The 23,566-nt window shown below is 47.4% G+C and overlaps 1 protein-coding gene across 2 annotated transcripts in view; it reads right to left on the bottom strand.

The window, feature by feature from the left end:
• Positions 1-808: 808 nt before the first annotated feature.
• Positions 809-23,566, bottom strand: part of POLD1 (DNA polymerase delta 1, catalytic subunit) — a 156,494-nt gene continuing 133,736 nt past the window's right edge. For both annotated transcript variants that reach the window (XM_088455427.1, XM_088455428.1), the window contains exons 25-27: positions 11,073-11,125; positions 10,123-10,220; positions 809-1,168 (exon numbers count right to left, since the gene is read on the bottom strand). In XM_088455427.1, the coding sequence (XP_088311553.1) occupies positions 1,072-1,168; positions 10,123-10,220; positions 11,073-11,125 (248 nt within the window). In that variant the 3' untranslated portion in view covers positions 809-1,071. The remainder of the gene's footprint in view (positions 1,169-10,122; positions 10,221-11,072; positions 11,126-23,566) is intronic.

The following is a 23,566-nucleotide window of genomic DNA, read 5'->3' as shown; positions in this document are numbered from 1 at the left end:
GAATATGCCAGCACTTATTTAACCATCCAATAAATCTTTCTGCTGTTTGGTGTAAGGCTCAGACTTCGGGACGTTGTTTCCCCCAAGGTACTATGTATTAGGAATAGGTCTGCCCTGTCCACCTCTGGCGCTTCGTTAATTACTTAGTACGGGCTTGTGCAGAAAACCGGCATCCACCCAGGCACATGTTTTTGGCATTTTCAACCAGATTGCTCCCTGCAGCAACGGACCTGTGATCCCCGGGAAGCCAGCTTCATTGTCAGCTCACAGCTTCATATAGTGCAGCTCCGGGACCAAACAGAAGGTAAACTCCTATCTTTACATTAAATAACAGCCACTACCTGACAAACCTGTGCTTAGAGACCGGAAAAAGATCCTGGAAGAGAGTAGTGGCCACAATATATACCCTCCGGGTGTGTTTTATCTACCCAACTTAGAAGGGAAGCTGCCCATTGTAATGGATGCCATGGGACAATTAAATTATATTCACGTCTACAGTTACCAAGGACTTAATTATGATCCCCAGGAATGCAATAATGGCAATACAATTACCATATCAAACAGGCTAAATATTAGCAGGCGTGTCTTTCTTCCTGGAGAAACTGTGCGTTCTTAATCTCACAAGGGCATCGTTTGAGCCCTAACTAAAAGGATTCCCATCAGCCCAGCTCAGATGGCGCACCAGGAGGTCACGCGGTGGATCTGCGCGTTCAATATAGGACATTCTGGACAAGTTGCAGCAATTTGTACAAGTGATTCGCCAGGTGCCACAAATAAACAAAACATTTTTTATTTAATATTGGTACAAAAACATTTAAAAAAAAGTCTGCAAATAATGTGAAGTAAATCTGAGCGGTAATCTTCAAATATTATACTCACTGTAATAACAGCAGTCAGCATTGGCAGCTCATTGGGTGACAACCATGGGGTGTTACCTCCTCCAATGTAGGTAAAATACCCCAAAATGAATTCAATCATCAATAGATTCTGGTTAAAACCAGTAGGAGCATCCAGCAGTGTAACAGCCTTTATGTGCGTCCAACTTGTTGCCCCCCAGGGATGTGGTGACTATTACCAGGCAGGGGGACCGAAGCGTAGGATCAGCTTCTCCTGGTCATCAAGGTCCTTCTGCACCTTCTTCCTCATGTAGAAAATTGGACAATCACGGCTGTGGAGCAAAAAGTCATAGTCAAACAACACAAGTATCAGGCATCAGATTGCCCTGAAGTTTAAAAGAATGAACAATAAAAATAAATAAATCTATAATTAATGATCTAACCCTAACCCCCTCCCCCAAGCCTAACGCCAAAATTCTTAAATGTCTCCATTGTGGTGTCGACATCATGAATGTCAACCTAATGACGTATCAAGCTCTCTCTCTATTTACTGTTGATCAACTTATTGCAACTTAAGGGGCCTACACGCGGTACGATTTGCAAACGATCCAATCTTGTTTGCGATTCCCCTTGAATTCCTGTACACTCCTGGACAAACGATATTGTGCCTAAACATGGAACAATTGTACGAAGGATCAAACGATATAGATGGGTCGTTAACGCTATATCGTTTGCAGCAAACAACCTCACGGTTGCTGGCACAAAAAAGTGACAACATATCGTCCATCATCATTTGCATCGTTCATCGTGTATACACATGGAACAATATCTTTCCGCAGGTTCGATTGATCAGCGACCACAATCAATGACAGCAGGAGCGCGCATAAGCATGCCCACACGTGGCGCTTTTCAAACTATTTGTCGTTCCAATTGGTCGAATACTGGCAAATCGTTAAAAAAAAAAAAAATGAAGAATTATGGTAGACTTACTGTTAACTTTATTTCTTCAAAATCCATAGGATCCACAGGGATACCATGGGGTGCGTGTGGTTGGAGTGATCTGGGCACCAGTCAAAGCTTTAGCTCCCATTATGCACTGGTCCTCCTCCACATATACCTCGCCCCCAGCCACAGGCAGACAGTTTTGTAAACAAGCCCAAGGCAGGTGCAGGTAAGAGGAGAAGGAAGAACGGTACACTCAAGAAACACTTTCCCAGAAAATGAAGGAATCAGTGATCGAGTAAAAAATACCCAGTGAGGCCAGGTCGTAAGGGTGGGTGCCCTGTAGATCCTATGGACTTCAAAGAAATAGAGTTAAAAGGTAAGTCTACCATAACTCTTAATTTCTTCTTCAGGGTCCATAGGGATACCATGGAGATGTTCCATAGCAGCTTCCCCTATGGGTGGGGACGCTCCTGAGCAGAAAGGAGAATCTGACGCTCAAAAGGAAGCATCCTGAGAGGGAAAGGTATCAAAGGCGTAGAACCTGAGAAAGGTGTGGACGGAAGACCACGTGGCCACCTTGCACAGCTGTTCAGCAGAAGCGCCACGTGGATCCGACCATGAGAGTCCCACAGACCGAGTAGAATGTGAGGTAACTCTGTTTGGAACAGGAAGATTAGCTTGTGTGTAGGCCTTACAGACGGTCATGGGGAGCAATTGAGCCAGAGTCCGTTTGCTAGCTGGCCAGCCTCGCTTGTGAAAGCCATACAACACAGAGAATCTGATTTCCTAAAGGAATTAGTACGAACCACATAGCTCCGAAGAGCACAAACCACATCCAAAGGAGGCTTCACCTGCAGAAAGTTCCAAGGACTGGAAGGCCGGAAACACAATCTCGTCATTCAAATGGAACCGGGACACCACTTTAGAGGAGGTACCTAGCCCTGGTACAGAGGACAGCTCTGTCAGGATGAAAGAAAGAATTGGGAGCGACGGGAGAGCGCTGCCAAATCAGATACCCTGCGGGCAGAGGAGATAACGAGGAGAAAGAGCGTCTTTGCTGTCAGCCACTTGAGGTCTACTGAATCCAGAGGTTCAAACGGAGGAGTCTGTAGAACCCTGAGAACCAAGGCCAAATCCCACTGAGCCACCGGAAGGACAAAAAAAAATGGTTGAAGGTGGAGAACACCCTGAAGGAACATTCTAACATCAGGTAGGGGAGCGATCCTTCGCTGGAAGCAGATTGACAGAGCAGAATCCTGAACTCTAAGGGAGGCCAGGCAGAATTCAAGGTCTAACAGCCTGGAGAAAGGCAAGCACCTGGGAAACCCTAAAAACCTGAGAGTGCCAAACTCTGTAATAGATGCGGGCTGTGGAAGGCTTACGGGCCCTGAGCATCATCTGAACCACAAAGCTAGTGAAACCTTTGGCTCTTAAGAGGGATGCCTAAAAAGCCACGCCGTCAAAGACTGACAATGTAGATTCGGATGCAGACAAGGACCCTGTGCTAGTAGATCCTGCCTTAGAGGAAAAGAAGTGTATGGAGAGGCTCCGTAGGTCAGTGAACCAATGTCGTCTGGGCCAGGCTGGGGCTATTCGTATCACCATGCCGCCTTCTTGCTTGAACTTTCGTAGAGAACCCTCAGGAGGAGAGAAATCGGAAAGGAGGTATGCGAGATTGAAGACCCCGAGACCCCTTTTCGCCCCCGGGAGGAGGGTTTGTCCTCAGACTTGTAAGCTGGACGTCTGGCCGATCAAGACTGCCTGGATCGTGGCTTGGTCTTGAGAGAACTAGACTGCCTGGAAACGGACTGTCCTCTTGCCTTACCCTGGGGGCAAAAGGACCGAGAAGAGGACAGCCTAGGCTTAGGGGCAGCTGCTGATGGCAGAAAGGCAGATTTTGAAGCTGCCACGATTTTGTCCAACTCAGCACCGAACAGCCTGTCTCCAGAGAAGGGTCAGGCTTTGAGTGCCTTCTTGGATCCAGTGTCCGCTTTCCAGGACCATAGCCAAAAGACCCAGCGGGCAACTACCAAAGTCACAGATGCCTTAGAGTCAAGGAGTCCAGTATCCAACGCAGCTTCTCCCAAATAAGAGGCTGCTTCCTGAATATGGGAGATGTAGGCCAGTCGTTCCCTGGTAGTATCTGATGGCAGGCTCTCTTCCAGTGCCTCTGTCCATCCTTCAATAGCCTTAGTCACTCAGGCCCGGCCATAGCCGGCCTAGTAATAGCGCCAGAAAACAAGTGGACTGACATGAGACAAGTTTACAGTTTTCTATCCGTGTCATCATTAAGGAAGGAAGTAGACGGGAAAGGCAGCGTAGAGCTTCTGACTAAGCGTGCCACATGCGAATCAACAGTAGGTTGGACCTCCCACTTAGTACACTCACTAGTAGGGAGATGGCAAAAAGACGCTAGTCTTTTTGGGACCTGGAACAGTTTGGCAGGAGTACCCCAAGCTTCCCCCATGAGCTCAGTGAGCTGGTCTGATTGAGGGAATTCAGCCTTAACCACCTTTTGACATTTAAATCATCAGGGTTTTGAGTTTAGGGGCCGGTTCCTCATCCTCTAAATTCAGGATCAATTTAACCGCCCTCACTAAAGGGACATTCGCTGTTAAATTACTCCTCCTCGCCCGAGTGCGACCAGGAGAACCTTGTGCATCATCTGCCTCCTCAGATGTTGAGTCAGAATCCGAAAGCTGGATGGACTGAGAGGATGATACAGTCCGCCTATGTGCCTTGGCGTCCAATGGTCTGTCCATCTGTAACATTTGCTGATAGGTGGCAGACATTTGAGCCATATTCTGAACTGAGTGGGCATAAACATCCATCCAAGGAGGATGCATAGGGGGTGCCGACATAGTAGGCTGTAATAGATGTGGGTACCCCATGGTGGGAGGCAGCGTGGGGGCTGATAAGCGGTCATAACCTTGGATAAGGAGGACACCCGAGGTGGCTCCTAGACAGGGGCTGGTACGGTGGGCTGGAGAGGTTGTACATAACAAATAGCACACAGACCGCCCTGCACGGAATCCTGAGGGGACAAGGCCGCTAAACAGGATCTGCAAGTAACCAGCACAGGTGCCGCAGGCTCCTGTTTATCCCTGCCTTTAGACATAGTAATAACTAGCCGTTTGTCCGGCTGCAGTACTGGAATCCAGTGAAGCGGCTAGTCAAGCCCCGTTGTCGCCTGCTGTAATCACCGGACCACTCACTGGTGTTGCGGCACTAGCGGAATTAGATAGAGCAGTAGCGCAGGCGCCTATCAGGACAAACTCATAAAAATAAAGCTTAGGGCTGCCAAAGCATTCCCCCTGTCTAAAGGTGCGAAAGGTCCTGCCGGCACCAAACGTAAAACTGTCTGCCTGTGGCTGGGGGCGGGGTATATGTGGAGAACTGGTGCATCCTGGGAGCTAAAGCTTTGACTATTTGGTGCCTGGAATGCTCCAACCACAACCCCCCATGGTATCCCCTATGGACCCTGAAGAAGGAATTGTACTGTATGTGGAGGCCTTAAGATGAACCAAAGCAGATGGGTGATAGCATATGTGAGCCCAAACCTACTACTTAAGTTACTAGATCTGTAAATGTTTGCTAGACTTCTATCATGTCTATTGCGCACATCAGAATTTCAGTATTAGCCGGTCACATGTTGTCGGACTGCAAGTACTATTTTCATGAAAGCATATGGAGGCTGCCTAATGCTCACCATCCATTTGTTTTATAGGGACAAAAGCTTTGGACAGAGAAGATATTTATAAAAGTGGCTCCTCTCATGTAGTCACTGCATTCTTAGGGAAGTGGAAGGACCTACATGAGTTACTGCATTATGCGAATCTTTATACCGTAGCACTAATATAAAATATATATATATAAATAAAATTTATCATCACAAAAACAAATCAGATAATGTGCATGCATGGTTAAACCACAAAATGAAAAAGGATAGTAAATTGGGTAGATTGAGGTAGAGGGGATAGACATGAAGAGGGGCGATTTAACACAAATCACTTCTTCCGAAAGCTGACGAATGGAACGCAAGCGTCATTTCCAGTAAATGGAAAACCGGAAACTGGAGGATTATTGCCTTTATTGCTAGTTTAGAGGGGTATAAATAATCACGGACCACACAGTCATGCCATCCAAGCTTGAGGAAGGAGTACAGCTCGGAAACTCGTCGTTTGGACGGCATGACCCCATCAGGAAAGGACGGTATCTGAAGTCTGCATCCACACTTATTATTATCCATTGCGGTGGTGCCAACGTACTTTACCCGGGACCCACGTTGCTTCAGAGGGTGAGAGAGACTTTGATGTCCTTGGCATATTTGTCTTCCATCTCATAACTTCCATTGCTTTAGAAAGTAATCTGCTTTTGGAATGCATTTCAGGTTTTATTTTATTTTCTATGTCTGCATATTTGTAATTAAAAAATAATTTCATATACATCCAATTGGGATTGTGGTGCCTATTTTAGACGTATAACCATATCTTGTTTCCCATATCGTTTAAGGGGTGAGGTGTCCCCTAATTTATATGTCTTAGGCAGCCCAATTCCCAAACTTTGCACACCACTAAGGATACTTTTATTTCACAATGTGATATAGAACAGTTGCTTACATACAATCTCTACATCAGTGTATACGGCGTACTTTGCATGCGCCCATGTCACGACTCTGGGGAAATTGGCCTCCAATGATGAAACAGGCTTTGCAGGCAGTGATACCGGCAGCACAAACTGAAGAGATCTTAGATATGTTTTCCTCATATGATGGCACAAGACACGAGTAGATCAGAATTAGAACTAAAATGATGACAAGAATGGTTGAAGGGAATAGTGGTATAAACACAGAACCAATCCCGGTAATACGTAGTAATATACCACTAGACCGTTGCTTGAAACGATCCATGAATGACTGAAGACTGTATGCTGAAGCACCGGGTTGGGCTCAGGTAAAAGTCAGAGTTCTAGGAGCCAGGTGCTGAGCAGTGCTAAGTAATAGCAAGAGACATGGGAGCCAGGTGCTGAGCAGTGCTCAGTAATAGCAAGAGATATTGGAGCCAGGTGCTGAGCAGTGCTAAGTAATAGCAAGAGACATGGGAGCCAGGTGCTGAGCAGTGCTCAGTAATAGCAAGAGATATTGGAGCCAGGTGCTGAGCAGTGCTCAGTAATTAGCAAGAGACATTGGAGCCAGGTGCTAAGCTGTATTCAGTATTAAGCAAAAGTTCTTAGAGCAAGGTGCTAAGCTATACTCAGTATATAGCAGGAGTTCTTGGAGCCAGTAAGTATACTGAGTCAGGAACAAACGAAGATGCGGCAGGAGCCAAAAGGAAACCTTTAGGAGACATTGCACAGACACTGACTGAGTGTCCAGGATGGACTTATATACTCAGTGTCTGCTGCTGGTTGGCCACATACGAACAGCTGATCCTAGGAGAGATTTAGGATTGGTAACTAAGACCACATGATCAAACCAAGATGGCCGCGCCCATGGACCTGGAGGGGCACTCGTGGACACCGTGGAACATCGCCATGCAGGCGAGTGAGAACCACTGGGTAGCAGGAGTGGACGTTTAGGTATTCAGGCAGTGTTTCGATTACTTCACGCGGCTGACGCCGCGCATGGCTACGGGGGGAGCGGGCATGCCAGAGAGGACACCCGAATCTGGATACGTGGAGCACAGTCGCCCGGGACCTCAGCCGTAATCTGACATTCCGGGTCCTGGCAGCCCAGCTCTGACAGTCACTGGGTTTGGATTGACAATAGCTGCTAGATTTAGCAACCTCTACAGTGATAACAATACGAGTAAATTACATTGCTGGACTATTTTTTTGGGGGGGGGGGGGGGGGGGAGGCCAATTTCCAGGATAATAATAGGTTATCCACTAACAAAGTAGTTCCCAAACTTTCTAGAATCACGGCGCCCAAGAGTATCAGCATTTTCTCACGGCACCCCTAGGTCACAAGTTTCTGATTGAGAAATTCCACAAAATAATTACAAAATATTGTGCTTATAGGTCACCCTGAGGTCCCGTTATGTGGCCGGATATTCAGTTATGTAATGGCCAACAGGGGTGCGATTCTGTTTGCACACATATTTTATGATTGGTAGCCACCTGCTATGGTTTTCCCCATCACATGGACCATAAATATCTTGAGTTGGTCCCGGGCCACCAAGCAGTGGAGCCCCTGCAAGTGCACCGCGGCACCCAGTTTGGGAACCAATACACTAACACTTTCTTTAAAGAAAGTCACATACAGAACTTATTACATGGGCCAGCTGGTGTGGGATAGAGGGCCTAGTATCTGTCACAGCAAAATAGGTCAAACTACAGTGTCCAGCAGGGCCACTGGTGTGTCATCAAGCTGGTGGAAACACTACTGAAGAGTCACATGCTGACCGGCTAATACTGTGAGACACAGCTGGCAGGCAGCAATGTAAAATCATTGACTGCAATCATCTTAAACTAATAAATCAGTACCAGCAGTGAGCGATATTCACTTTATCAGACGACATTTTTATTTATTTTTCCCTCAATCAAAAATTAGTACAGTTTCCTTCATAGTGTGTGTGTGTGTGTGTGTGTGTGTGTGTGTGTACACAGGGCTTCCCTATCATGCACCTGCACAAACACAAGCCTAATGGAATGCAACATACTGTATTCCAAAGTGTATATATAGGTCAGGAACATATAAATCTGTGGCTGTATCTGACAATCTGTGTGTAAAGATGAGCAAGGGTTACCAACTACAGCGCACACGTAAGCACCAACCGAAATTCCTGCGCTATCCACAGTAAATAGAATGAAAACCCTCTCCCCCCGCCCTCCTGCCCTCCCCTCTATCACATAGGCAATTTTATGAATGTTGTAAATTTAAAGCTGTGTAGAAAGAAAACAAAAGCTGCCATAAAGCACTATGGCTGTCAGTGTCTCTGCCATTTCTCATAGACCTTTGTACCTGAGCTGAACACGGGGGTATCTCTGTACAACGGCTCTCTGCATCCAGCACCTGCCTTCAGGGCCCAGGGCCCGTGAGACACAACATTCTCTCCAGCTACAGCTCTCATGGTGCAATCAGCTCAGCTGCAGTGATAAGAGTTCTTGGAAGCCATATTCTAAGCACACATGTGCAGAGAGCCATATTTTACACCACCCCTGGCAGATGGTGAGCGGACCAAGGAATCTATAGCTGGAGGAGCTCCAGTTTGTTTTTCCCTTGGGAATTTGGAGTAGTCTCATAAGAGCAGACATTATGGGGCAATACTATATGAAGATGAGAACGCTGAGCATGATCTCGTGCATGTTTTTTAGGTTAAATCAAAGTTGCACAAATCTGCCCTGGCTCTTCGTTATCAAAACAGGTGCGATCTAGGTCGAATGTTCAGTGACAAGGTCAACACTTTATCAGTTCAGTCATTGCACAGTGATTTGTGGAGTCGTAATCACCACATTACACTATGCTAGATAGACAGATATCTGCATGCAGTCGATTGGGATGAGCTATTAAACACCAAGTTTAACTACTTTGCCATGCACCATGGGTAGATCTCGTAATGCAAGAACAAATTTTGCTTGTAGGTTCTTTAACCAGTTACCTGGCACAGTTAAATGGGATGCGACCGCAGCCAGCCGGGCTTTCACTGAGACGGTCATACCCCATGCAACTGTGCTGTCCATGTCAGTACCCCAGCTGCAATAAAAGGTTACGATTTCTGTCTCAGTCTGTGACTGCTGACATTGTTTCCGAAATCCCTCCCCGGAATCCTGTGCGAACTTAGTCCCCTCCTCCTCTGAGCACTCATTGGCTGATCAGCAGCAGGGAAGACAAAATGATCGTTTCCCTCTGAACCACGCTCCACTGTGCTCTGCCGGATGGTAAATGGGGGTGGGTGGGTAATACCATGGGGGAAAGATGCCTCCCCTAATTATTGGGGAACGGTTAAAAATAATTATATATATATATAAGCAACATATTGGACTATATCAAACACTGGCGAGATTGATTGGGTACGCCTCCTCTTGTGTCTGGACATCTATGGAGACATTTTAGGCACAATACCATAGTAAAAACATAAGAGGTGTAGTAAAAACAAATGAAAAAAGTTAACAAAAAAAAATAAAAAAAAAGGATGAGCACCATAAAACAAAAGTAATAAAAATTATCTATGTTTGATCAACAAGTTCTTTATTTTGGAGACTTAACCCACTACTGTCAGGTGACAACAGTAGAATCGTAGTATAATGGCCCTAAATAGAATAGGTCACACAGCCTCTATAAATATCAATCTTCCGCATTGTGTCCTGTTAAAAGCTCATAACGCTTTCAGACAATCCTCACCTAGTACACAGGACATCCTCATGTAGACTTCCCTGACAGCGCTGGCACTGAGTCCAGAGGCGAGAGAACTTCTCTTCCAGGGAACCCAGGTGAGAGATCTGCAAGAGAGAATATGGGGAAGGGCTGACACCGTGCAGGCTCTGAGCACCAGGGCTTAACTGTGTTCTCAGGATCTATCACTTTACATTTAAAAAGTGCAGCAGCTCTAGTGCAAATATAATACGACTTCTAATAAGATACTTTTTAAATATTTGAAAATGATTCAAGCTGGCCGGACAATGTTCTCTCTCTGACAAGTCAAATTAGTCACTGGTACAAAATAATGACTGTGACAATATAGCCTCACTCCAAGCAAATCAATGCTAAGGCGCCATTCCAATTAGCGGCGATGTGCGGCTGCACACTTCATTGCTAATTACAGCAGCCCAATGTTGCAGATTTCCCTGCGCTCCTCTATGATGTTGGTATTCGCGAGGTGCTGGGGAATGGTGGGTACGCGGGAACCTCGCAGGCCATTGCGGTTAAATAAATAACCCCCGAAGGATCAATTGGGCAAGGTTATTCAGAATACCCATTGTGTGCTCCTCAGAGGTGGGCGTTTCGCTCTGTTCTGTATTCTACTGTAGAGCCTTTTTAAAAACATCACCTTGTAGGCAGATGGTACCTAGTAAGCCCAATAATGCAATAGCATGGCAGGAGGGAGGGGGGTGTTTGTTATCCCAGGGCTGCAACTTGTATTTCTAATAGTGCTAGTGTTTACTTACAGAATGCTTTATGCCTGTAAGAGAGAAGGGCCAGGGAAAGAGTCAGTCAGATCTAGTGTCTTTGTGCCACACCATGGGTTATGTAGAGTAAGTGATATCTTTCCCAGTGCATGCCTCTATATAGATATACCGCCATATATATATATTAATGCCCACACCAGGATGCAGTTGGCCGGGTGATCTCACCTCTTTCTGGTGAAGCTCCGATTCCCTCTTCTTGCAGTAGTTACAAACAGCGCCTGTCGCAACAAATGTGATATAATATATACAACATGTTTAAAACAAGTCTGTGGAACAGCATACTGACTTCATATAAGGCAGATGTACAGCAGGCATACAATAACGGGAGAGAGATATTATGGCATTGCATGCACCTAACATAGAACCATACAACCATGTGCCGCAGTGTATTTATATAGACACAGTTACACAGCCCTGTATAGTAATGCAGGATTAAGCAGCTTCCATGAGATTGCAGTGCAGCCTAGGCCTTAGTGAAGCACAGGATTGCATTGTGTACCAGTGACCTAAGCTCTCTCCAAGTGTGATTAAAGCACAAATACAATGGACACGGTCATGGATACTACGCTATTGCATTTAACCTCTGAGCTGCTCCTCATCCCTATACACAAAATATATAGGTGCTGAAAGAGATGGTTTTGATGGTTGCAGCTCAGGGGTATGCTGTATCCATGTAGCTGGTCACTTAGACACTTGATACAAGAGGCGGACACATTTGCAGGCTTTTAAACCCATGCAGTAAAGGTGCACACAAAGTAGAACAGGACTGAGCACCACATTGCTGCAACACATTTCATGTTATATATGCAAAACAGTGTGTGATGGTGGGCTCGCCCCCAGCCGGTTATCTAGGGTCCTTATACTTCATGTAGGATGGGAGCAGGCGCTGAAATGGCACCAAACTATGAAAAGGGGATCAGGCTAAACATTTCAAACCCACAATGTAAACTAGGGTGGTAATGGTTTATGAGGGAGCAGACACGGTTATGAAGATTCTATGCTCTCCTGACAAGCAGCTATCACACAGTTCTGCTTTGCTGGACATCAGAAGGCCAGGGGTTAAATTACCCAAGATGAGGGTCTCAGCGATTTTGCTGGATGCACAAGTTGTGTTTAGGATTTTCAGCTTCCGGCTATTTCGCCCATAGCGCACTCAGCTACAGCTTATTCTGTGCAGAATAAGATGCGCAGAAATTGTTTTATCATCATTTTTTTTTTTTTACAATCTGTTAGATGTCATAATCTGTGACACCTAATGATTTGCAACAACAAAAAAGAGACTAAACTTTTGTAACCAATACCTCTTTTATATTTGTATTTTACCTAGTTACACTCATGCAAAACAGAAATTAATTTTCATATTGTCCTTTAGATTGGAAAACAAAGGAATCCCATATAAAACAATGAAGGCGTTTTAATACCTGCACAGGACATAGTAAAATATTATATTTGTTTTTCTCCTGAACCTGCCACCTGTAAGTAAGCTGACCGGGCAAGCTCTAACCATACAGGGCTGCATTTTACGCATGACAAAAAGGGGTCTAGGACAACAGTAACTGTTCAAATTGATTTAAGTGAAAAACAAAAAATATGAGATATGGTAAGAACTTACCCTTGTTATCTCTATTTCTACGAAGTCCATAGGGTTCCACAGGATACCTTGGGGTATAGGTGATGACGTCAGTCTTCAGGCACCACAGAGTTAAAGTTTTCAGCCTCCCAGGATGCATCTGGGTCCCTCTCCTATACCCCGCCCCCGGGCCAAGCCATCTCAGTTACGTCACAAGCCATAGGCCGGAGGAGGAGAAGAAAGAGAGAGAAGAAAAAATCTGGACACTCACAAGAATCACATTCTCACCATAGGGAGACTGAAAAACCGGTGACCAGAATAAAGCCCATCTGCAGTACAGGTGCGACAGGGCGGGAGTCCTGTGGAACCCTATGGACTTCGTAGAAATAGAGATAACAAGGGTAAGTTCTTACCATATCTCATATTTTCTACTTCAGGGTCCATAGGGTATCCACAGGATACCTTGGGGATGTCCCAAAGCAGTATCCTTCAAGGGTGGGGACGCTCCTGTGCTGAGAGGAGAATCCGCCGCCCGAAGGAAGCATCCTGAGAGGCAAAGGTGTCAAAAGCGTAATACCTCACAAAGGTATAGACAGAAGACTACGTAGCAGCCTTGCAGATCTGAACTGCAGAGGCACCACGTCTAGCTGCAAACGAAGGACCCACAGACCTAGTGGAATGAGCCCTCACCAAGGAGGGAACTGGAAGACCTTCATGAAGATAAGCTTCTGAAATTGCCATACGAATCCAGCCTGCCAAAGTCTACTTTGAAGCAGGCCAACCCTTTTTACGGAAGCCATAGAGGACAAACAAGGCGTCCGACTTCCTAAAAGAAGAAGTGCGGTCAACATAAATTCTCAATGCCCACACAACATCCCAAGTGGCGTCACTCACTGAAAGTCCAGGTGAATTGAAAGCCGGCACAACAATTTCTTCATTGATGTGAAAACTGGATACCACTTCGGGAAGGAATCCCGGACGAGTGCGAAGCACCGCCATATTCCTATGAAAAATCAGAAAAGGGGGTCTACAAGAGAGAACCCCTAAATCCGAAACCCTTCTGGCCAAGGCAATGGCCAGAAGGAATATGGTTTTAGCTGTAAGCCATTTAAAGTCCACTGAGTCCAGTGGTTCAAACGGCGGTCCCTGGAGAACTCTCAGGACCACAGCCCAATTCCAAGGCGCCACCAGTGGAACAAAAGGTGGCTGAATGCGAAGAACACCTCGCATAAAGGTGTGCACATCAGAGAGCGCAGCAATCCTACGATGAAACCAGACTGACAGGGCAGACACCTGCACTTTCAGAGAAGCCAGGCGAAGCCCATGATCCAGTCCAGCCTGTAGGAAAGCCAATACCCCAGACAGGCGGAACTCCCTAAGGGAATACCCTCTAGGTCTACACCACCGGAAGAAAGTATGCCACACACGATGGTAGATTCTTGCCGAGGAAGGTTTACGAGCTCTTAGTATGGTTTGCACCACGGAGCCAGAAAAACCCTCTGGACCTTAGCATGACCGTTTCAACAGCCACACCGAGTCAGGTCCGGGTGAAGACAAGGACCCTGTGACAGCAGATTCGGTCGTAATAGTAACCTCAGAGGAACGTCTACTGACAGACTCTGGAGGTCGGAGAACCAGTGCCGTCTGGGCCACTCGGGAGCTATCAACAGTAGCGTACCTCCTACTTGATTTGAATTTCCGTAATACCCGCGGAAGGGAAAACGGAGGGAAAAGGTAGGCAAACTGGAACGTCTACTAGACGGACAGGGCATACACCAGAGACGCCTTTTCGTCTCATGTTCGAGACCCGTACACCGGCAACTTGTTGTTGTGCCGGGACGCCATGAGGTCTATCTCTGGAAGACCCCACTTGTCCACCAGACTCCGAAAGACGTCCAGGTGTAAAGACCACTCTCCCGGTTCCTCCTTGCTGGTTTAAATAGGCCACCGTGGTGGCGTTGTCCGACGGGACCTGCACAGGGTGACCCTGGAGAACCGGCTGTGCCTGCTGGAGAGCTCTTGACACCGCATGGAGCTCCAAAATGTTTATTGGAAGCTCCGCTACCGCCCGAGTCCACCTGCCCTGAAACAAGTGTGGACCCGTGACAGCTCCCCAGCACCGGAGACTGGCGTCCGTTGTTAACAGGACCAAGTTCGCCACCCAGAACGGGCGACCCTTGTTGAGGTGGGTCATCTGCAAACACTAGGTTAGAGACAGGCGAACATCCGGAGTGAGCCCCATTGTCTGGGACTTGAGACACTGAGGCAATCCATTCCATCTGGACCGGATCAATAGCAGCAGAGGTTTGGAGTGAAATTGGGCGTACTCCACCATGTCGAATACCGACACCATTGAGCCCAATAACCTCTTTCCCAAGTGTATCGACACTCGACGACACTGCAGACAACTGCGCACCCTCAACTACAAAGCAAGGATCTTTTCCTCCGTCACAAAGATCCACTGCTGCCTGGAGTCCAATAAGGCCCCGAGGTGCAGGATCCTCTGAGACGGGGTGAGAGTGGACCTCTGCCAGTTTGTCAACCAGCCGTGACGTTGCAGTACCGCAATCGTGTAAAAGAAGCTCTGGAGACCACGCTATCAACAGGAGGTCGTCCAGATAAGGCAACAGTCGGACTCCCTGCGTCCGCAGGAGAGCCGCCATGACCTTGGTGAATACCCGTGGAGCAGTCACCAGGCCAAAAGGCAGTGCCCGGAACTGGAAATGTTCATTGCAGATTGCCAATCTGAGGAACTGCTGATGGCGCAAAAGAATAGGGACATGCAGGTAAGCGTCCTGGATGTCCAATGACACCATGTAGTCCCCAGGTTCCAGTGCCAGAATAATGGACCGCAGGGTCTCCATCCGAAACAGAGGCACCCTCAAGGACTTGTTGAGGGCCTTTAGGTTTAGTATTGAACGGTAAGACCCATTGGGTTTCTGCACCAAAAATAGAATGGAATAGAACCCCAGGCCCCTCTGGGAAATTGGAACATGCACTGAAACTCCGGCCTGGAGCATAATGTGCAAAACCTTCCGCAGTTCCGAGGCTTTGCTCTGGTCTAGCGGAAGGCCTGTCCCAAGTGTCTGTCGTAGTCCTCGACCAGCACTGGGCAAACTGAAGCAGGCGCCCCCCACTTTGGGGTCCCCCAAAAGGAGGCCTGGACCGTCAGGCCGCAGGTTTGTTATCTGACCTAGGAGCCGGACGTCTGGTACTCCAGACCTGTTTCTTGGGCTTGGACAATTTCTTGGTCCCAGCCTGCCGTGGAAAGGACTGTACTTTAGGCCTACCTTGGGCCCTGTGAGGCCAAAAGGACGACCCACCAGCACTAGAAGGAATCGTAGCAGACGGAAGACATGCAGATTTTGCTGCTGCCAACGTAACTACAATTTTGTCCAGATCTGGACCAAATAGTACCTGTCCAGACCTTCTAATCCCTTTTTGGAATCTGCGTCCGCTTTCCAAGAACGCAACCATAAGGTGCGACGAGCAGCCACGGCTGCAGAGGAGATCCTAGAGGTGAACATACAAATATCTAAGGCCACTTCATTAATGTAAGTGGCCGAGTCTCGGAGATTGCCCACCAACTCAGTCTGTTCAGCCGAACAGTCAGAGTCCAAAGACACCTCCAAATTATCCGCCCAGCGCTCCATAGCTCTGGCTACCCAACACACGGCCAGAGCCGGTCTGGATGCTTCCCTGCAAGGGAATAAATGGATTTCAGGCAGATCTCCACCTTGCGGTCAGTGACATCCTTCAAGGATGACATCGAAGGCATAGGCAACGTGGCACTTTTGACTAGGCGTGTGACATGTGAATCCACCTGCGTAGGGGATTCCCGCTTAGAAAAATAATTGACCGCAAACGGATAAGCCACGGCTAAGCGCCTCGGGGGCTGAAACCGTTTACCTGGATTTTTCCACGCCTCCTCTAAATGATCCACTAATTGATCAGAAAGAGGGAACACCGTAGCCTCACCCTTAATATCCTTAAAAAGGCATATATGAATGTGGCCACCAAAGGATCAATATCCTCAATAACTAAAGCCGAGTGGACCGCTCGAATAAGACCAGGGATATACACCTTGGACTTAGCGTCCGGCTCTTTGGTACGGAGAGGTTCTTGGTCAGATAGATCCAGAATCTCCCCATCATCTGACGTCTCATCGTCATCCCCATAAGGAGCAGATAAAGACGCCACCGGCCGTTATGAGGCCACAACACAGACTCCCCCTGTAAAACATCGGACAAATGCTGAACCGATGTAGTTAGAGTATTAACCCACGCAGGCTCCGGAGAAACCTGGGAAGGGACAGGGAGACTGTGAGGTACCATCAATTGTCTCGGGAACTCCCGCATGGGTGACGACACCACTGACTGCTGGGACAAACCCGTCTGGGTAAACGCAGGTGGCGGAGCTAGCTGGCCCACAAGGGTTGTAAGCGCCTTAGCGAAACAAGCCCAGGGAGGTTCCTGTACCGGGACCATAATCGGCCGTGACAGTGCCAGGCACTGGGGACATAACCCCTCCGCGTTACCCTCCCCCTCCGCTATTGGTACCTTACATTTAGTACACATGAGCTGGAGAGGAAAGTCAGTCTCAGACATGATGGTAAGTATGTGACACTCACACCTATACGTATTGGTATAGTGTGAATAACACCCTGCACACCGCAAGGGCTTTGAGCAGAGCAAGATCAGGGACAGTAATAAAGCTGACAGTAGAAAGTGAAAGTACAGACAGCCGGCTAGCAGTTCAGTCACATACAATGCAGAAGAAACAAATCCCTGCACTATTAGCGCTGGTTCTCAACTGCTCAGACCCTCAGGCTGGTAGGACTCAGCGCTGCATACACTGACCTGTAACAAACAGAGGAAACCCTTTCTAATGTACTAGTTTGGAGTGGAAGAGTGTTTACTGGGGGACCCAGACCGCAATGCCACCGCTCACAGGCTTCCAACTGCGTTCACCATGCTTTAAAGACGGCCACCGAGGAGCAGAGGATGAAGGAGGCCGGCCTGGGGAGGACAGCTGACACACTGTGGCCAATCAGGCAGAGCAGAGAGGGCTGTGTGCAGCAGGGGAGGCGCCGGCTGTGAGACAGGGAAAGCGCGCTCCCCTGGCATGCATTTAACCCCTGGGACGCCGCAGCGCATGCCGCTCAGCAGCGGCCCGCTGTCCCAGGGGGTAGTGGAAGCGCAGGTTGGTCGCCTGGCTCCACGCTGCAGCCAGTCCCCAGGGAGCCCCCTGCCTGGGGACTCAGGACCATGTGACCAGCGGGGACCCATCGCGGGACCCCGCTGCTTACCTGCTATCCCCTTGGATCCGGGCATGGTCCAAAACATCTGGGGACACCGCTAGCCGTGACCCCAGATGTCTACCAGCATCGGCGTTCTGGTACCGGCGGGGTGTAGGGGAGACGGCATGGACGTCAGTACTGACTGTCCATGCTGTACTCCCAGATGTGCAGCCAGCGCTGCCTTTAAAAGAAACTTCAGGGGCTCTTCACAGCCCCCCTCTGCACAGTGCCTCCGACTCCGGCCAGGCACCGACGAAACTGAGATGGCTTGGCCCGGGGGCGGGGTATAGGAGAGGGACCCAGATGCATCCTGGGAGGCTGAAAACTTTAACTCTGTGGTGGCTGAAGACTGACGTCATCACCTATACCCCAAGGTATCCTGTGGATACCCTATGGACCCTGAAGTAGAAAAACAAAAACAAAACCCTTACACTAAAAAATTAGTTGTGATACACTTCTGTAGGTATGTTTCAGAAAGTTTCACTGCCCAGCTGAGTCTATTTTTGGAGTGTACGGCAGGTTAAGGATGCCATATTATAGGTATGCCAGAATATAGTTATAATGTTGGTATTCCAAATGTCGACATTTTAAATGCTAAAAGTTATGTCGACATTGTTAAAATGTGAACATGTTGACATTCCGCAGGGACTAGACCAGAGGCAGGCTACTGGCAGGCACAAGAGGGTTAGTGTAGGCTACGGGCAGGGACCAGAGGGTTAGTGCAGGCTACGGGCAGGCACCAGAGGGTTAGTGTAGGCTACGGGCAGGCACCAGAGGGTTAGTGTAGGCTACGGGCAGGCACCAGAGGGTTAGTGTAGGCTACTGGCAGGCACCTGAGGGTTAGTGTAGGCTACTGGCAGGCACCAGAGGGTTAGTGTAGATTACGGGCAGGGACCAGAGGGTTAGTGTAGGCTACTGTCAGGCACCAGAGTGTTAGTGTAGACTACTGGCAGGTAGCAGAGGGTTAGTGTAGGCTACCGGCAGGGACCAGAGGGTTAGTGTAGGCTACAGGCCAGGACCAGAGGGTTAGTGTAGACTACTGGCAGGGACCAGAGGATTAGTGTAGGCAACGGGCAGGGACTAGAGCAGAGGGTTAGTGTAGGCTACTGGCAGGGACCAGATGGTTAGTGTAGACTACAGGCAGGGACCAGAGGGTTAGTGTAGGCTACTGGCAGGGACCAGAGGGTTATGCACTAGGGTGAGGGTTAGGCACTAGGGGGTCCTAGGGTTAGGCAAGGCTACGGGCAGGTTAGGGTTAGGCCCTAGGTGGATGGTTAGGGTTAGGTTACAGGAAAAGGAGGGTTGGGCACAAAGTAGAAGGTTAGGCACTAGGGGGAGGCTTAAGCACTAGAGAGCATTAGGCTACAAGAAGGGGAAGGTTAGGGTTAGGCACTAGGGCAGTCCCAGCATACCCTCCCAATGATCAGCTGGTAAGGCATGCTGGGATTAGTAGTTTCACAACAACTGGAGAGCCACAGGTTGGTAAGGCATGTATTTGGGAGGGTTATCATCAGGAAAATCCGGGAATCACCAGAACGTCACACGGAAAGAATTTACTGATGCCGCTGTACCATGTAAGTCATCACTAGCCTCCAGGGATGTTTTGTCGACATGGTGAATGTCGACATGCTACATGTACTATATGCCAATCTAAGGCTTAGCTGTTCTCCACCTCAATAAAGTTATGTGCCATTCCTCATTACACATTGTTAATAAGGAGCTGTAACACTGCACTGCCCTGCACCAGACATTAGGTTAAAGAGATTTCAACTACAGATATGAGCTGCTATTAAACCAGTTCTGTCTTGATAAGTTTAAAGGTTTGCAAGCTTTGGTGTGAGCATGCAGTGTAAACACTCTTCCACTCCAAACTAGTACATTAGAAAGGGTTCCCTCTATCAGAACACCAACAGTGTGCATGGTTTAGTGTTGCTTGGCACTTATCCTTGGAATCTCTGCTGGACAGGGAGAGGAGGTATCTCAGGTATTATCTGTAAAGGCAGCAAGCTACTGATTGGATCAGAGGTGGTACCATCCAATCAGGAGCCGGTTGCCAGAGCAGCATCTTTGGGCTCACCGGCACTGGTCCTTGGTACGGGCAGGCACCAGAGGGTTAGTGTAGGCTACGGGCAGGCACCAGAGGGTTAGTGTAGGCTACTGGCAGGCACCAGAGGGTTAGTGTAGGCTACTGACATGGATCAGAGGTGGTACCATCCAATCAGGAGCCGGTTGCCAGAGCAGCATCTTTGGGCTCACCGGCACTGGTCCTTGGTACGGGCAGGCACCAGAGGGTTAGTGTAGGCTACGGGCAGGGACCAGAGGGTTAGTGTAGGCTACTGGCAGGCACCAGAGGGTTAGTGTAGGCTACTGGCAGGCACCAGAGGGTTAGTGTAGATTACGGGCAGGGACCAGAGGGTTAGTGTAGGCTACTGTCAGGCACCAGAGTGTTAGTGTAGACTACTGGCAGGGACCAGAGGGTTAGTGTAGATTACGGGCAGGGACCAGAGGGTTAGTGTAGGCTACCGGCCAGGACCAGAGGGTTAGTGTAGGCTACTGACATGGATCAGAGGAGGTACCATCCAATCAGGAGCCGGTTGCCAGAGCAGCATCTTTGGGCTCACCGGCACTGGTCCTTGGTACGGGTCCTTGGTATTTTTGCCCTGCACCAGACATTAGGTTAAAGAGATTTCAACTACAGATATGAGCTGCTATTAAACCAGTTCTGTCTTGATAAGTTTAAAGGTTTGCAAGCTTTGGTGTGAGCATGCAGTGTAAACACTCTTCCACTCCAAACTAGTACATTAGAAAGGGTTCCCTCTATCAGAACACCAACAGTGTGCATGGTTTAGTGTTGCTTGGCACTTATCCTTGGAATCTCTGCTGGACAGGGAGGGGAGGTATCTCAGGTATTATCTGTAAAGGCAGCAAGCTACTGATTGGATCAGAGGTGGTACCATCCAATCAGGAGCCGGTTGCCAGAGCAGCATCTTTGGGCTCACCGGCACTGGTCCTTGGTACAATTAAAGGCATGAGATAAAGGCAGGGGTCCTAGCTGTAAGGTGTTTTGTAACATTTCCTTCCCAAAGGTGTAATATCCCTTAACTTGCGTAAAACAGTACATCAAAGAACACTTGTGTCATTATCTAGGAGTTTTGTCTAATAAATACACATTTATTGTGCGCTTGCTCCAGCAGTAGAACTTTATTAAAAATTTATTTCTCCAACTGTTCCTTTAATAGAAAGATCAGGTATGCTTTATAGGAATGACAGGGAAGAGACAATTCAGCAGGCATTCTTGCGGTTTAAAAAACCAGCAGTGGTTACTGAAGCTCGGGGGACAAAGAATGAAAGTTACATACCAGGTTTACTAGACATATCCTTATATGATGTAACAATCCCATAATATAATTAGTGCTGTCGTACAATTATTTTATTCTATTATGCGCAAATAATATACAAAACTGTGCAGTGCTTTCCTAAATGTCACTCAGACAAGGATACACATTGGCGTCTGCAGATAGCTACAAGTATACGCCAATTGTTTTACTCTAAGCACGTACTGATAGGTTTTACACTATATTACCGGTTAAAAGTTTTAGAACGGCTCCTTTATTCCACTTTTTTTTATTGAAACATACTCAGTGTAATCTCACCGTTCTCTGAAACTGAAGTATAGAACAAATAAAAAAAATGGAGATAAACAAAAATAAAATCAGAATTTTGTTTAACAAAAATTTATCAGATTTTCCGAGTAGTCGCCTTTTGCAGATATAACCGCTGAACACACACGGCAATCTTTCTACAATGACAATCAAATATTATTCGGGAAGCTCGTCCCTACATTGCTGCAGAAGTTCCCACAGATGTGTCACACTTGTAGGTTGTTTTGCTTCCAGCCTTCTGTCCAGGTCATCCCAAACCAGCTCATTGCACGCTGCAGCATTAAGATTTCCCTTCACTGAAACCAAGGACCCCAGGCGATACTATGCCAAACAGCCGCTGGTCATTATTCCTTTACAGTTGGCAGTACGTATATGGGCAGGGAGCGTTTTCCTGGCATCTGCCAAAACTCAGACTTGACCAGCAGATTGCCAGTTGGTGAATCACGATTCGTTGCTTCAGAGAACGGGTCTCCACTGCTCCAATTTCCAATGGTGGCAGGGTCACCAATCCAGCCGATGCTTGGCAGCTTGGATGGAGATCTGAGGCTTGTGTGCGGCTGCTTGGCAATGAAGCTCCTGACAAAGAATTTGCAACCAAGGACACTACGCGTTTCAGCATTTGGAGGCCCAATACTGCTTGTGTGGACTTACCGAAGAACTAACAGGTCAGGAATTTGACAAACTGACTAGTAGAAAAGATGGCATCCTATGACCGTACCACACTGACCGCCGCAATCATTGGCTATGGAGATTGCATGGCTGTATGTTTAATTTCACGCACTTGTTAGAGCAAAGTGAGTGTCTGAAATGGATAAACACTAATTAGAAGGGGTGACAACATATTTTTGCCCATGTTGTATTTATTGTCAATGGAGCCGTGGCTGAAACATTGGCAGGACCTTCAAAAAAACACCAAACATGCTGTGTGTGTGGTCAGTATGGACCTTTCTAGGTGACTGTAGAAGCCAAGGTGATCAAACAAAAGCCATCTATGCTGGATCTTGCCTGCTTAAAGCACACTAACAGAGAAGACCTTATTCTGAATCAGACGCAATGGCCGTGCCACGGAATGGAGCAATTTGTTTGCTACTGTGCATGCGTGGAAATCCCTAAAAAGTTTTGATGGTGCCACCATGACATTTGAAGCACGAACAAGTCACCGCTTGGAGCGAAGCTGACAAAACAGATGATACCAGAGGAATCGGCATCAGTTGCTACATACAAGAAATTGGACATAGATGCTGAATGAATCTATTTAAAACCATGACTAAACGGCAGCCACCCACCTATAGTACATGCTGAAACGGTTGCGCAGAGGCGGCCTTGCCCTAAATAGAGCTAATGTAAGAGGTAGAGCCAGCGTCATCTCGGCAATGGTATTCAGTTAGGGTTTAATGTTCCTACTACTTCTTGACTTTACGTTGCCACAAATGGCTTTGAACAATTTGTGTAGGTAAATGGAACTGCAGTAAAAGGAAACCTATATTGGGTGCATGTCAACTACAATTTTAGATTGCTAGCTTTTTGAGGTAGAGCCCTGTTTGTGTGCATTTTACAGATAGCCAGTGTGGAATTTTATGGCAAAGTCTTGTAATAATCTTTATTTTGCAAGTATGATGCACCTATAGAGGCAAATGGATCCTAGATTAGATTTACTGATCCCCCTCATGACCGCTTTCCCACGCTCCCAAATGCTCTGGTAACAGGTTGACAATAGGACCGTCAGCTTTGTAGCCTCAACGCAAAATAATGACTGATATACTTCCAAAAATGTTTGTGACTAAACGTTTGCTAGAATAAAGCAATTACAGATTCTATTTTAGATTTAAAAGAGGGCTTCCAAAGCTTATTTGTAAGTGAGAAGGGGAACTAGACTGCTTTAAAAAACAACCTATATCTGGATTTCTGGGAAGGATTGAGAAAAAATAAATAAAAAAGCCTCCTACACAAATCTCTTCTAAGCTAGAAACAAGTGACAATGCATTAAAAAATATACCAATCCATAGCATTTAGCATAACCCTATTTGGTTGATCTCTCCTCAGATCAAAACTTTCTGTACGACTTACAAACTAGTGCTCCTCCTCGTAACCCTATCTGGCTAACTAAGTTCCCTTCTCCTCCCTTCAA

This window comes from Taudactylus pleione, unplaced genomic scaffold, assembly GCF_031769625.1.
Source record: "Taudactylus pleione unplaced genomic scaffold, aTauple2 ptg000655l, whole genome shotgun sequence".
Classification (NCBI taxonomy): Eukaryota; Metazoa; Chordata; class Amphibia; order Anura; family Myobatrachidae; genus Taudactylus; species Taudactylus pleione.
This window is presented reverse-complemented; position numbering and strand designations above follow the sequence as displayed.